The 16,881-nt window shown below is 41.1% G+C and overlaps 1 protein-coding gene across 1 annotated transcript in view; it reads left to right on the forward strand.

The window, feature by feature from the left end:
* LOC117987231 (histone-lysine N-methyltransferase 2C-like) overlaps positions 1-16,881 on the forward strand; it is a 65,925-nt gene that overhangs the window by 33,716 nt on the left and 15,328 nt on the right. Inside the window, 14 exon segments of the mRNA XM_069502011.1 lie at positions 734-925; positions 3,871-4,006; positions 4,789-5,010; positions 5,395-5,529; positions 5,628-5,744; positions 6,522-6,625; positions 7,153-7,355; positions 7,715-7,937; positions 8,276-8,386; positions 9,032-9,130; positions 9,570-9,780; positions 12,171-12,254; positions 12,659-12,771; positions 15,366-15,422. Coding sequence (XP_069358112.1) covers positions 734-925; positions 3,871-4,006; positions 4,789-5,010; positions 5,395-5,529; positions 5,628-5,744; positions 6,522-6,625; positions 7,153-7,355; positions 7,715-7,937; positions 8,276-8,386; positions 9,032-9,130; positions 9,570-9,780; positions 12,171-12,254; positions 12,659-12,771; positions 15,366-15,422 — 2,007 coding nt within the window.

The following is a 16,881-nucleotide window of genomic DNA, read 5'->3' on the forward strand; positions in this document are numbered from 1 at the left end:
GAGTATATATTTTGTGTACCTATCGACACTTACTTTTACAAGTCTGAAATTTTCTATAACAATTGTAATTTCTTAAAAGCTAATTTGGTCATTTTTTATTTTTTTGTATTTGAACAATTTAAGGAATATGTAGTTAAAACAGCAGGCAGCCATATTTTGTAAATCATATTGTTTGTAAAATTTGGTTTTCTTAATTGTCGCGTAAGAAGTTTGTTTTAACTTTAAAGTTTTCAGTACCTAAATATATCGTGATTGTTATTCCAATAGTTGTTGTTAAAGTATAAATTCTTTATTATTTGTTTTAAATAACCAATAACGAATGAAAATGTTTACTTGTCACATTTTACTTAGGCATCTACGATGACCGACTTTAAAAGTACCTATTATACAAAATGTTGTATTACTGAAGCTTTTCTCTATAAGTACATATTGTTTAAAAATGTAAAAACAGTTTGAAGTTGTCATGGTAGGAGTCTATGTAATGAAATCTCGTATATCGGTCGCCAACGTCGATTCGATCGCGGGAAAGAAAGTGAGACATTGCACACGACTTTACACGCGCAGTTGGAACGCGTCACACGTAACTAAAACTAGCTGCTCACGTAACACGTGGACAGCCTGCAGCCTGTTAAGCTTTGCTCAGTGATACCTACAAATATTCGTGAAACGCGCATCAACTGCGCGCTACGAAGTCGTGATGTGCAAAGGCTCTAAGCGTTGGTTGGCGCGGCAGAGCTCGAGCGGCACGCCGAGCGCGGGCGCCGCCGACGCAGAGGGCGCGCGCTCGCCCGCCCCGCCCACGCCCACACCCGTGTCGGCGCCCACCACGCCCAGTCCGCTCGCCGCGCCCATGCCGCCCATCACACCCACCCCGGCGCCCGCCCCGAGTGCGCCCGGCGCGGCGACGGTCGGCCCCCTTGGCACGGTTCGCGCGCCCAACGTGACGGTGACGGCGGGCGGGCTCCTGGAGGCGGACGCGCACATCCGCGTGCTCACCCCCTCCGAGATCATGCGCACGCTGCCGCGCCTCGCGCCTCCCCCCGCGCACCTCGCGCCCCCCGCGCACCTCCCGCACCTGGCCGCGACCCGCCACACGGTACACGCTCGGCGCTCGCATATGCACGCAGACCACCTCGCATAGCACACACCACACGTCACTCGTCACACCCACATGCAGAAACCTCTACACTCCACCCATTTCTCTGCCTTGTCTTTAGGTTGATGTACAATTTGATTACGCGACACGTTGTATTCGATGTCGTTATAATTGAAATTGAGTTTTGAGATTGACGTAAAACTGGGACCTCCTGCAAAAACACCGAAAATACACAATTGCGAAAAAAATATTCCTAAAAGCGAAAAGTTCTTTACCTTATTGTTAGACTAAAAATAGGTAATACCTAATCTAAAGCTGTCTTGAATTCAACAGTCGGGACACTGGTTTTACCTATATTTCTACTATTTTTTGCCCAACAACCGATGTAGGGAACTTGCCGGTTTTAATATTTTTGTTTTGGTAATCTATTTTACTTTCTTGTCGCAAACTTCGGTCGTTTGTGATAACATAATAGCTAGTGTACCGAACGCAATCATCTCTAATAGGCGAACACTCTTTCGCTATTGGCTAAAATTAAATCTCGCAGCAAGAATACCATAAATCCAGCCAATTATAACAATTGGGATTGTAACAATGATCGGTGCAGCTTTTCCGCAATCGACCATCTGATTGCAATGACGTTCAATTTAGTTCTTTAACATTCCTTGTTTAAAATACTTGTAAAAAAAAATACTTGGCTTTATCTGTTTATCACAAGAGAGACAAAATAACTCGAAAACATTGACAATACAAGTTTATTATTTCACGTAGCGTAACATAACATGGCGTTCTGAAAACAACTACAGTACGCGGCAGAAAAAATGTACATCGGCCTTTAGAATGGCATTTCGGATTTGTAGAGCGTTGTCTCTGTCACTCATGTCTATATGACGTTTGGTCGGTCTCAACGACAGATTGCAACGCTCTACAAATCTGCTATCTCGTTCTAAAGGTCGATGTAAATTACTACTTATTTCACGATTTAGAGAACCCTTAACAAACAATATACTCGACAGACGATAAAAAGACAGAAAGTTAAGACAAATGAACCAGAGAATAACCAAATACTTATTTTATATTATTAGCTACTTTCCATCAAGACACATCACTAGTTACACTCATACAATAAAGTTTTATTTTGTACATCAAATGGAACTTCAACATCCCATTAAAATCCCGTTCCTCAGTCGCTTGCGAATCGCGACGCGAAAGCCCGTGAACGATGCGAAAAAACATGTGGACGGTTGTTTCGTTCAGTTCACGGGGTATCACGGTCTTTCGTGACGCGATTCGCACGCGACTGAAGAGCAGGCATAAAGTGTGTATGCGAGAAGCTTTATGAACATTGTTGGGTGATCGCGCTCGCGGTCCTTTGCGCTTTCAGAATCCAATCTTCAGTTCCAATTCTAAATTTGTTGTCACCCAACAACTTTTGGCTGTTCAATGGCGTTGTATAAGCTGTGTGATTATTTTTTTTTAATTTTCTTTAGCTTTTTTTCTCGAGGACACAATCACGAAACGCCTCCCGGACTCGCGTCCTCTGTATCCGTAACGTTGTTTATTTTCATTTTCGCTTTGTCTTGGTAGCGTTGGCTTTAACATGACTTTGGTGGCTGGTAACAGTGTGTGGTGTGCTAACAATTCTAACTTTAGTTCGTTCATAGTTGACGATTTTGTTGCGTTATTATGCTCATAATAAGGTTTTATATGATAGTTCATAAGTTTGCAGGTAACAGCGTAACAAAAATTTATATGACTAATAATGAACGATTTGCATTTTTAATGACATATTTTTTCTTTATGTTTTCTGTCTGCACCTGTAAATAAAATGGCATCTTAATTTTCTCTAATTTTTTATGTTCAATGAATATTAATATTGCAATAAAACATTAAAATTTGTTAACTTTTAATCATCCATTAACAAAAAGCACATAATATTATAATAATACTTTTAAATAAAACAAATAATTTACGACATAAATAGAATTAATAGCAGATGCAAAATTATGGTTGTTGAAAATTAACTCCAGCATGATATTATTTATTATATTCAAAATAAATTATTAACGGATAGGATATTTATTTCATTTCAAAAGTCATATTAATTTGTTAAATTATTTGAATATTTTGCATTATATAAATGTGTACAGATTTTGAAGGCATTTTTGTAATACAATAATTGCATGTAATTTTTAACTACGGTAATATATTTATAGTAGGGAAAAATTGGCACGTTTGTTATTGTAGTATATTTAGTTTGAAAAAAAATCTCGCATATCTCAACAAATCTACGTTCTTTAATTAATCTAAAACTTATTTTATCAATGACGCAGCTCTGCATACCATGCTCTGTGGCATTTTGTTAAGTTAAATGAAAAAAATAATTTATTTCATCAAGAAAAGAACATCTACACATAACACAGTATATATTATGACAGTCAGTACTTTCTTAAGTAATGTCAATAAAAGTTTGAATAAAACTTGAATGAAAAGACTTGCAAGTATTTCTAGGAATAATTAATCTTCCAAATTCCAATTTCTGTTATAGAATTCCAGTTATTTTATCACAGGACGTGAGATTTGATCAGATCTGGAGATTCTATTGTAATATAAAATGAAATATATAAAATACCATATTTTTTTGCGGTATTTAAAAACCGAGTCCAAAGTAAGCGTCAAAAGACGAAAGAGATCGCGTAGTTTTGTGACATGCTTTCAATATACAAAATGTAATTGAAAGGGCAGTCAAAGTGAAACGAACCTTAAAATAATAGGAACAAGAGCGAGCGTGCAGTCAACAGAGAAGCGCTCGCGAGGCCGAGCAGGAGAGGCAGTGGAAACAGCTGCAGCAACTGCGCCAGCAGCAGACTCAGCAGCAGCAGCAGATCATACATGACCAGAGGATTCAAGGTATCTTTCTGATTACAACTACTAGAATCTGTCTAGTAAAAGATGATGAGAGAAAAAGCGGCAAAAGAAATTTTGGTCGTGTATCCCTGCGTATATATAACTAAGAATAAAAGTATTTGAATACTTTATAATTTTTAAAATATATTTTATCTATACCGAATGCATGCATTAATCCTGTTTGCATCAACTATGCAGATTCACATTGCAGCACAAAAAATACATCTATAAAAATGTGGTTCATATCTTATAGATATTACGCGATTTCTGTTCACTATATAACAATAATTATATTTCACATTCATAACTGTTTTATTGACAAATTAGGTCTACCGCCACCAGCGCTTTAGGCAGAAACCTTGTGGAATTAGATCTGTGGTACTGAATTTTTTAACAAGGATTGTTAGGTCCATCTCACACTAAATTCAAGACGTTGAAATTCTATTAACGTTTGCTGAGATATGAAGTCTCATACTAAGTACAAGGTTGGTTCATTTAAGAGTGAAATATGTTCGATATGTGAGCGCGTATTGTTATTTTGTTGCTTTTCTATGTCTTTTCTGAAATAATTTAATTTTAATAAATAATTTAACAACTTTGTAAAATAATTTAAATTGAAGTATTGACATAAGCAATTTATATAAGTAGATCTTACAAACTAGGCAAAAAAATAATTAAATAAATGTACCTACTTAGACAATAATTGTAATTATGTATTTTGGAAATAAATGGCTTATTTATTTTGTTTATTTATTTATTTATGTGAGCGCGTATTGTTCCCCAAGCAGCGATGCATCGTATCCGGGGCCCCGACGGCAGCAGTCCCCCGAGCGCGAGCAGCGCCCCTTCCTCGTCCCCCGTGCCCGCGGACGCGCCGCGCGCGCCCTTCCCCGTGCAGCGCTTCCCGCTCTACTCCACCAACGAGGACATCAACCGCCAGCTGCGCGACCTGCTGCAGCGACACCCGCACCCCGACAAGATGTGGCCGCCGCAGCAGCGCGAGTGCGGTGAGTCCCATACGACTACATACTTAAGGCGTTAGTGCATTGATACGAATCGAATCTGCGAAAACAGTTCCACATGGCCACAGTAGACAGGGCCACAGGGAATCTAGCTGATATTGGGCTTCGATTCTGCGACGATGCGATATAGTAGTGAGAGTTCCACTTAGTAAAAATTGCTAATTGTTGTGCCGCGCACGCATGACAAATCCCGCGTATACGTTTTGTTCGCACTGATATGGTGTTCTCTTAATGTTTCCATACTACACATTTCAGTTGGATTCCAAGCGCGTTTTCCTGGCAGATTTGTACGTGGCCTTAATGCATGTAATTACAATACTATGCTAATTTATATGTATTTTTTAAAACAATATCACATTTTTTATGTAGAAACAGGCGGTGATGATGGAGTACCAGGCAACGCGAACGCAGAAGGAGGTTCGTTCCGAGCGCCGCCCCCTGTCACACTGCGGGCTCGCGCGCCTCTATCGCACCCGCTCTCCATGCCGCATCGACCTGAGCACAGTGAGTATTAAATAAGGCTGTCAGTGCGAAAGTGGCCCACAATTTTATACTAAGGTCGTCTGAGAGCATTCATAATGGAATTGACTTAATTTTTTTAGTGATTATTCAACATCGTCTCATCGGTGGTGATAATTCGCAAATACAGCAAAATATTGCAAATGCAGCCGCCCAACAAATGGCCGAACAAAAACAGATCGCTGTCTCACAAGCGAATGGTATGACAAAAAATCTTTTACTTTTACATTATTCGGATTTAGTAAATAAATAAAAATATTTGATTTGATAAGGGGCTTTCTACCTCCACAGTCGTTCTACGAGTTGTATCAAGACATAATCAACTTGTTTTTAGCGTGGAGAATAGCGAATGGTATATTATACGAATTTTGATACATTGTTGATTAAATCGTCAATGTAATATCATGTATGTGTACCTACATTTTATTAGACAACATTTAAAGAAATCAGTACCCTTCTTATAAATGCGAAAGTGTGTTTGTTTGTTGGTTTGTCCTTCAATCACGTCGCAACGGTGCAACGGATTGACGTGATTTTTTGCATGTGTATAGATAAAGACCTGAAGGGTTCCCACGGGATTTTTAATAAACCTAAGTCCACGCGAACTAAATCGCGGGCATCAGCTAGTACAAATATAAAGCCGCATTTGAAACCAATAAATTTTGTGTCGTATGGTGAATGTTGCATGCGGCGTAAATATTTTTACCACATTTTGCTTTATACTCTGTGTACCAATGCTCCGGCTGTGCGTGGCAACTTGTTCATTCAGTCGTGTGCTTTGTAAACAAGGACAACATTCACAGTAAAAGATGGTTCCTCGATGGTCGTTAAATGTTACGAATATTTGTACGTACGTCCACATTAACAAAGAGCACGTTAAGCAATTCTTTTGGCTGATCTCAACACTCAACGCAAATTGTTATTGCTGCGAATGTTTTAAGAGTACTCAAAAATTGAGAAGACCCATTTATTTTTAGCTGCTTCCGCAGACAAACAAGATGGTGGACAAGACCAAGGAACGGATGAAATGGATATTGGTGATATGGACAAGCTTGAACAGGACACTGGCAATATTGGAGAGGTAACTCATTATTTTCTACAGGCTATATTTATGTATATTCAACGTTTTAAATATTGGATCAGGCATCAGGATCAATATAAAAAATACTAAAAATGTACTTTTAGTTTCAATCATCCTTGCTGAGAAGTAGATTATTTTTAATTAGTTGGCAGTTCAATTATATCGCTTTGGCATCTTTATGTAAAACTAGATGATGCCCGCGACTTCGTCCGGGTGGATTTAGGTTTTTAAAAATCCCGTGGAAACTCTTCAATTTTCCGGGATAAAAAGTAGCCTATGTCCTTCCCCGGGATGCAAGCTATCTCTGTACCAAATTTCGTCAAAATCGGTTGAACGGTTGAGCCGTGAAAAGCTAGCAGACCGACAGACAGACACACTTTCACATTTATAATATTAGTATGGATATATTTTTTGTGTATTTTTTCAATAAAGTATTACAAAAAAACTTAGTATTATAAAATAGGAGGGCTTTACACACACCATTGGAATGTTAGGCAGTTCTGACACATATATGGTATTTTGTTCAGGTGGATATCCTAACGGGTTTGAGCGGGGAAGACGACGAGAAGCTTCTGGAATCTCTGACGTCAGAGATCGGCGAACAGTTTAATATACTGGAGTACGCTGACCCCGAGCTAGCTGCGCTGGGTGACGAGCATTTACTGGACGGTCTCGACCTGGCAGATGACGTCACCGACCGCGACCACCCGCACCAGAAACGCCTCCCCGAGTAAGTACATCGAATCGAGTAAGTATTGTGGACACAAATGGCAAAATTGAAACAAAGGGACCGTACGGTACGTACGGTAAGGAACGGATACGAATAAATGCGCCCATGAAAAGCATTGACTGGGCAGCGCGTATTGTTGCCTATATGAGTGAGCGTGACGAGTACAGTTGAAAGAAAACAATCGGTTAGATAAAAATAGATTATTAGAAGAGAGAGAAAGAGATGAAAAAGCCTGTTGCAATTTCTTGTTCTCTTATTTGCCCATAAATGAGTGAGCGAGATAGAGTTCAAGATTTTATATATATATATAATTACTGGTTTTAGTGTCTTGTTTCCAATGTCAACCCTTTACCCAACAGTGAAGACTCCGAACATAAAAGCGACAACAAGATGGATAGCGAACTACAGAAGGCCGTGAAGAACATACAATACGCCAAGCTCGAGGTGAAGTCGGAACTTACGGAGGTGAAAGCAGAAGTTCTCGAAACGAAAACGGACGTCCCCGTCTCTTCCAGCATGAGCCAAATGTTCCAAGATAATGTGCACAGAGTTATTGCACAGAATCATCAGATCGCCTTGCATGTATGTATTTCTTTATCTATAACTAGCTTACGCCCGTGACTTCGTCCGCGTAGACTACACAAATTTCGAACCCCTATTTTACCCCTTTAGGGGTTAATTTTCAAAAATCCTTAGCGATGTCTACGTCATAATTTCAGCCCGATCCGTCCAGTAGTTTGAGCTGTGCGTTGATAGATCAGTCAGTCAGTCAGTCAACTTTTCCTTTTATATATTTAGATTTATTATTATTATTTATTATTATAAATAGCGAAAAAGATTTTAAATTATGAAGTAGAATGACAGTAAAACTATCCTGTAAAACGAAGTACCTAGTAAGTATATTACGTAATTTTTTATAGTCCATGCAAGCAGTGAAAGGAGAGGTAAAAGCTGAGAGCGAAGAGAGCAAGGAAAGCGACTGGCCGCGTCCAGTCTTTTCACACATGTTCGGACTGCAGATACCCACTCAGGTAATCCCTTTACCACATTATAATATTACGAGTATCTGCTTCCTTTTCTTTTTAACAATGCTAAAAAGGGACAGAACATGAACTTTATATTTTAAGACTCTAAATTTTAGTGCACGCTACAAATTTAAACAGTAGGCTCGCGACTGTGCGTTAAAACCACAGGTTTACCATCTAAAAATTAAATTTAAAACTCAAATTGCGTCTGTCCTTTTCATATTACATTAGTAAGAAGAGGATGCGAATACTCTAAAATTACGTTGTGCTCAGAATCAGTACCATTATTGCAACAGTTATTTTGTTACATTTTCACAGCGAAATTTTGTAATTTTCAGTTATTGTTTCGATAGTCCTTTTGTTATACGATGTACACCAGTAATCGGGCTTTATTTAACTGTGGTAATACCAACCAATTCCGGCGACTTCCTTTGCGCAACGAAGTTCGAGTAGGTGAGCTGAATAAAGGGGCGACGGAGCTGAAGCTAATTGTGATGTGTAATCAAGGACTGCGCGCGGAAATCCGACGCGTCAACTGTAGGAACACATTAGCAGGCACGTCTAGCGTTCTAACCTGACTGTGCCTGCGTAACAAGACTATAAACAGATGAGTTTCCGAGTTGGAAATGATAGTATAATGGATTGTTCCAGCAGTCGCAGCAAGCGCGCGCGGGCCCGCAGAACGTGGCGCAGCCGCTGTCGGCGCGCCCGCAGGGACAGATCCTCAACCAGCACGTCCAATTTACACAGGTATATTTTCTACCACTAGAGATGTTCATTGTTGCTACTTTTAAATGATTTTCATTCGTTGAAATGATTATGAAGGAACTTTTTATGTTACCGGGAAAAAGTAGTCTATACCCGCCCGTCCCCGGAATGCAAAGTTATCTCTGTAGTAAATTTCGTTAAAATCGCTTAAATGAGACACACACACTTTTGCATTTATAACGTAACTAGCTGATGCCCGCGACTTCGTACGCGTGAATTTAGGTTTTTAAAAATCCTGTGGGAACTCTTAAATTTTCCGGGATAAAAAGTATCCTATGTCCTTCCCCGGGTTGCAAGCTACCTCTGTACCAAATTTCGTCAAAATCGGTTGAACGGTTGAGTCGTGAAAAGCTAGCAGACAGACAGACACACTTTCGCATTTATAATATTAAGTATGGATAATATAGTGATTTATTTTCAGAACTCTAGTGCTAACAGTGCAGCGGCGGCCGCAGCAAGTGCCCTGAGCGCCAGCACGCAAAGCATTGTAAATGCTATGACGGCTCAAGTACAGGCGGCGTTGGCGGCAGGCCGCGCCATCGCGCCCGGGACACGGTTACTCGGAGCGGACGGCGCGGTTGGCGTCGTGAGACAGGACCGCTCCGTTGCGTTGGCAGCCTTGCCGCATTCAGGTCAGTGTACCCAGTGTGTGCAGCAAGTGCCCTGAGCGCCAGCACGCAAAGCATTGTAAATGCTATGACGGCTCAAGTACAGGCGGCGTTGGCGGCAGGCCGCGCCATCGCGCCCGGGACACGGTTACTCGGAGCGGACGGCGCGGTTGGCGTCGTGAGACAGGACCGCTCCGTTGCGTTGGCAGCCTTGCCGCATTCAGGTCAGTGTACCCAGTGTGTGCAGCAAGTGCCCTGAGCGCCAGCACGCAAAGCATTGTAAATGCTATGACGGCTCAAGTACAGGCGGCGTTGGCGGCAGGCCGCGCCATCGCGCCCGGGACACGGTTACTCGGAGCGGACGGCGCGGTTGGCGTCGTGAGACAGGACCGCTCCGTTGCGTTGGCAGCCTTGCCGCATTCAGGTCAGTGTACCCAGTGTGTGCAGCAAGTGCCCTGAGCGCCAGCACGCAAAGCATTGTAAATGCTATGACGGCTCAAGTACAGGCGGCGTTGGCGGCAGGCCGCGCCATCGCGCCCGGGACACGGTTACTCGGAGCGGACGGCGCGGTTGGCGTCGTGAGACAGGACCGCTCCGTTGCGTTGGCAGCCTTGCCGCATTCAGGTCAGTGTACCCAGTGTGTGCAGCAAGTGCCCTGAGCGCCAGCACGCAAAGCATTGTAAATGCTATGACGGCTCAAGTACAGGCGGCGTTGGCGGCAGGCCGCGCCATCGCGCCCGGGACACGGTTACTCGGAGCGGACGGCGCGGTTGGCGTCGTGAGACAGGACCGCTCCGTTGCGTTGGCAGCCTTGCCGCATTCAGGTCAGTGTACCCAGTGTGTGCAGCAAGTGCCCTGAGCGCCAGCACGCAAAGCATTGTAAATGCTATGACGGCTCAAGTACAGGCGGCGTTGGCGGCAGGCCGCGCCATCGCGCCCGGGACACGGTTACTCGGAGCGGACGGCGCGGTTGGCGTCGTGAGACAGGACCGCTCCGTTGCGTTGGCAGCCTTGCCGCATTCAGGTCAGTGTACCCAGTGTGTGCAGCAAGTGCCCTGAGCGCCAGCACGCAAAGCATTGTGAATGCTATGACGGCTCAAGTACAGGCGGCGTTGGCGGCAGGCCGCGCCATCGCGCCCGGGACACGGTTACTCGGAGCGGACGGCGCGGTTGGCGTCGTGAGACAGGACCGCTCCGTTGCGTTGGCAGCCTTGCCGCATTCAGGTCAGTGTACCCAGTGTGTGCAGCAAGTGCCCTGAGCGCCAGCACGCAAAGCATTGTAAATGCTATGACGGCTCAAGTACAGGCGGCGTTGGCGGCAGGCCGCGCCATCGCGCCCGGGACACGGTTACTCGGAGCGGACGGCGCGGTTGGCGTCGTGAGACAGGACCGCTCCGTTGCGTTGGCAGCCTTGCCGCATTCAGGTCAGTGTACCCAGTGTCTGCAGCAAGTGCGCTGAGCGCCAGCACGCAGAGCATTGTGAAAGCTATGACCGCACAAGTGCAAGCGGCGTTGACGGTAGGCTGTGCTCTTATACTATCGAAAGTTTCAACTTTCAAGTATTAACTTGACGGATACGGACTTTTTTATTTGTATTATTTGGGTCAATAAATGACCGCAAAAATGATCTAAAAATACTGATGGAATAAAAATAGGTGATATGTAGGTAAAATTAGAAATTACTGAAACAACTTTTTGCATGTTTTTTTAAATGAGGTCAGAGAACTAATAAATATATCACAGTTGCTTCTGTTCATTTATGAGATAGCGGATGCGATAGACAGGCGCATGTTGGCCTGCGCTGGTGCAGCAAGATGGTATGGATGCGTACTTAACAGGATTAAACAGAAATTATGGCGTAAAGAAAACTGCCGTGGTAGGCGGTGCATATACAGGGTGAAACCAGATCGCTGTCAAAAACGAAGACAGGTGATAGTACTGACGATTACTGATGATACCACAAAAAAAAACGCGTAAAAAATCACGATATATTGCAAATAGAACATTGACTAACGCTAGAGGTTAACGAACGTTACGTAAGTAGGTCACTCGAAGACAATGCCGCGTCGTAGGCAGGGCACTGACCCGATTTGTGCACGCTATACATTGCAAGTTTGAAAAATACTAAATCACTAAAACTTCAAAATGAGGCAAATGGTTATTGGTATTGGATTGTGTTAAGGTAGTATAACAACGCTAAGTTTTCACTTTCAATTTGATTGTAACTCCGTAATTGTCACTTTCGGCCAATAACGGCATCTACGAGCCTGTTGCGTTTTGCGTTAACTTAATTGGTATGTTATAGACGCGAGTTTGTCGCTTCTATTTTCGAATGACAGTTGGTAGAAGCTCGTGTTACATGTTTTATCCTTCGCTGCTTCAATACCATTATTACACTATTTTCCGTGTTTCAGCGCGCGGCATGGTGGCGGCGGCGCGGCAGCTGGTGCCCTCTGCCTTGAGGCAGGACACGCCGCTCGCTGGCTCATCGCTATCCGGTACTTTATACATTAACATCAAAAGAATAATATCATCAACATAGCAAGTTTCTTGCGCAAGACCGCGACGTCTGGAATAGACTCTTCAATAGACTTATGTCCATAGTGGACATCTATCGATTGTTGACAACGACGACTCACAAACATTCCTCCGACGATAACTTTTGAGTAGCGGGTGGCACTAAAAAATTATACTAATGTTTCTGAAACTTAGATGCTACGTTTTGAAGTAAAACTTTTTTGTTGTTGTTGTTTTGAAGTTGTTTTGAAGCCGCCATTTTTTTATCGAGGTAGTTTAAAATACCGAATAAATAGTGCAATATATTAAAAAGCTCTGTTTTTTTGATTACCAATGACTCCTTTTGAAAATGACTAAATTCGAACATGACTTATTTATATTGTAGGAAACCAAGGGGTGTCAGGAGTGCCAGGCGTGGCGGGCAGCGCGCGCGTGGCGCCGCCGCCGCCCTACCCCGGCCTGCGCGCGCCGCCGCCGCCGCCCTACCCGCAGCTGCAGGTGCGTGCCGCTCTACCCCGACCCGCACCCCGCCGCCAATACCCTCTACTCCCTATCCCCAGTCTATAGTGGTCAAAGGATGATGGACATGGAACCTGGATATAAGCCCAATAGAAATGTAATTATTGTCAGTACTAGGACTGTTAATTAATGCTAGAAATCTGCTGTCCACCGATTGATTTACTCATAAATATTTTATAAAGTTAATTCAATTCCCAATTATTGGCTTTTAGGTGTGCCAGCTGGGCACAGAGTGTTTCGCCAGTGTCTTTATAAAGTTAAAATAAATCATAAAACTTTTGACAACTATTGTATTATTAGATTACAGGTATTGGGTTTATATGCCTATAACCAAAAAATCTTTTAATTTTTGTGAAGGTACGAGGCATAACACATACAAAAACACCCCCCTATTATCCACGAACGAAAATTATCAGTCAATCGATCAAGTCGTTCTACCGAGATCGACCCGTGAAAACGCGATTTCAAGTCGCGGGCATTAACTAATCCATAATAATATCATAAATGCGAAAGTAAATGTCTGTCTGTCTGCTAGCTTTTCACGGCCCAACCGTTCAACCAATTTTAATGAAATTTGGTACAGAGTTAGCTTATATCCCGGGGAAGGACATAGGCTAATTTTTATCCCGGAGAGTTGAAGAGTTCCCACGGGATTTCAAAAAACGTAAATCCACGCGGACGAAGTCGCGGGCTTCATCTAGTATGAAATAAAACAAGTAAAGCTTTCATTTAAGATACATTTCAATTCTGTAATTCTGTTGTATATACGCGCATTGCAACCATCATACTTCAATGCAAGCAGTAAACTACATTTTATTAAAAATAAAAAAGATCTACATCATAAAAGATAGAACTAAATAACTTACCATGGGTTATAACGCCGATGACCGAAGGAAGGAAGGAGACAAATATTTATAGTTTAGGAACAAATAGATTTTTAGTTTTGAATAAACATATCTAATACAGAACAAAATCACAAAACACAAAATCTCACAAAAGAACAAAATCTTTCAAAGATCCATACAAAATAAGGGGTACTTTTTAATATGGAACGAAAGTAGGTTGAAATGGATCATGATTCATTATAAATGGGATTTTGCAGGTCTATACTACTGCTTGCATTAAAATACCACTTGGACTGTCCTTGTCCTTGTCCATACAGAATCTTTTAGAGACATTTTCTGACAATCTTCACTAAAATAACATGTTGATTTGTTGAAGTTATTACTGAAAATAAAAATATGTCAGAAATTGTCTCCAGATACATACCTCTTTTCTCAATAAAATGGAAATTAATGCAATAAAAATAATAATCTTTGATTACTAATAAATGCATTTAAATCTAAAATATAAATTTGTCTTGGAGGATTTTTTTTATTAATGTTGTGCATGTCGTAAAATTTTATCTCTAATTGTTTTTGGTATGAATTCGCTTTGAAGATTAGAAATTTCAATAATACAAAACGAATTCGAAGCTTTAAATGTATGCTTCTAAAGCTTATATTTTTGATCTTTTTATAATATGAAAAGATTTTTAATATTAGGATCAGCGCTAGCACCGAACTTATGATTGATTATCATACCATTGCGATCCTCGCAATTGTTGTTACTGACTAAACTTATGGTACTCTTGTTTGACTTGAATTTAAATTTTCACCAATAGACAATAGAACTATCTGAAGAGTGTCAGTCAACCAGAAGCCATTGCGACCATAGCAAACAAAGTTCAGTGCTAGGGTCTCCGTTAAATATGATTTGTCCGCTTCGATTGTGACCGCCAATTATATTGTAACTTTTATCGATGTAAACATATCCAGAGCAATATTAAATAAATCATCCATGCATTTGGTGAAGGTTGAGTAACAAGTGTAAATTGAAATCGAACGAATGACACAAATCAACGCTTGTTTTATTCATAACAAGTTTCAGAAACTAATATTGCATGGGTATTATTATACGGATTCAGCCTCACTTTCATAAATCCTGAATTAATAATTCGGTTCGATTTACCGTGCTGAAGTATGGTACCATTTTGTCTTGTTATACTGAGGCCACACTATCAGGTTTTGAAGGATATTTTGTCGAACTGTTCATCACATTGCGGTATATATCAGTGAAGACGAAAGTATATCGCAGTGCTGTCTGCTTTGTGAGGTTCGTCAATCAAAGGGTTTCGTCACGATAAACTTAGCTGGCGCCTACTTCACCACTACAGTTGTTCAAATTCAAGTGAATTATTCAATATTTGGTTGGTCGCTTAATCTGATACATCAAGCATTTGAAAAGCATCGTTTTTTTGGGCGGTCGCCGCGTACTGATGTCAATAATCGCATATAACTTAACTACCAAATAACTATCATATAAATCTATAGCTCGTCCGTTCAGCTTAAATTAGACATGTAATGGTCGTACGTCACATAATGTGGCTGCAGTATAACTTATGTCTAAGATCTTATACGAAAGGGATATAAAATAAAGGGTGGCATGAAAGGGAGACTGAGCCGGTGTAGTAGTGGTCCGTGGTCGCGGAGTGGTATACAGGCGTGTTGTTGCATGTGGGTGGTTGGGTGCAGGCGCCCTTTGACGCTGACTGGGGCGACTGGCTGCACCGCCGCCCGCTGCTGCTGCAGGTACCGAACTATACCCGAGCCTACACTATAAATTCAAGCCCCAAACACACCTATTCATCCTCCTAGTTTTTACTCCAAAACTCCTTTTACTAACTAAGCAATTATCCAGTGATTGCGCTGACCTCTGAAATCTATTGACATGTTGAGTTAGCTGTACAAAGATTTATTCTGAAGAAAAAAAAATTATGCGTTCAACTTTCATAGAGGGTTGCGGTTTGGGCAATATATTACGCCGACTGTTAGCTTATTGAGCCACCAGAATTAATAACAAGATTGTGTAAACATGCTTTTTCAAATTTTAAAACGTATGGCAGTAAATTTTAGCCAAAAACATGTTGGATAAGTTTGAGTATGTTTGAAAGTTGTAAACAATATGATGTGTTTATTTTTATGGGTACACCGCTAAACTCTTGAATACAGTTGATCGCGCATCACCGCTATATTTCCCGGAAAATTCGACATTACAAATCTTCGTTATTTCACAATGGTTTTGACGCTTTACCCTTTACTTGCGCGTCTTATAGAGACTGACTTGCCTTTTTACTCATACTAATCCTTGCAGTCTTATTAATTTAATCCAGTTTTTTTAATTGGGTACCTTTAATGAATTTTTATATGTATTTGTATATTTAGTTGAGATAAAAGCATTAGAGATTAGCGAGATCTAATTTTGGCACCACCAAATCCGCCCTAAGCACTTAGAGACACATCCTATTTTCCAAATTATGTTATATGCTAGAACGTAAGTTGCACGTCGGAATCCCTCGATATAGATTTGCTTAACAGACAATATAAAAAAAATTGTTTTATATACATATACTCAATTTTTTTAATGCGTTTGATCCTATCACATATCTCTAAAATATCCCCAGAACATCCCATATCCCTCACTTAGTTTAAATGTTCCTAATCTGTTCCAAAGAGCGGTTCCCTCAATTGACTGTTGTAGGGTACCAGAAACGAACCAACTGGAGGGCCTTGTCACTACTAATCACCTTGTAGTTAGAGCTTTTTCTCAGCTTGCTCGCTGCACGCATGCATAAAGACTAACCTCTGTTCCTTTTCAGCATCCATCCTAACATCACACTAATATAAGAGTGTTAAGTATATTGAAATAAATAATTTTGATTATGTTACATGGTTTACATTTGACAACAGTGCAAAGCATTTCTTTCGCTTATCGATCGGATCCCGGTGGTGGAAGACCTTGAAATGAATGGTTACGGGTAATTTTAACGGGAATACGGAGACTTTAAAATCAAATACATATTCACATAAAATAGAAAATAAAGATTTTATAACAGTTCAATTTTTCAATTATGAACGTATTTGTTAATTTGTAAGGTGAGAAAATATGATAAAAATAATAGTGGACGTAATCTACACAAACATATACACAGCATTTTTTGATTTTACTATTATTTGCCATAGAAATGTAACGTAAATTTTGCACTGTGTA

This window comes from Maniola hyperantus, chromosome 12, assembly GCF_902806685.2.
Source record: "Maniola hyperantus chromosome 12, iAphHyp1.2, whole genome shotgun sequence".
NCBI lineage: Eukaryota > Metazoa > Arthropoda > Insecta > Lepidoptera > Nymphalidae > Maniola > Maniola hyperantus.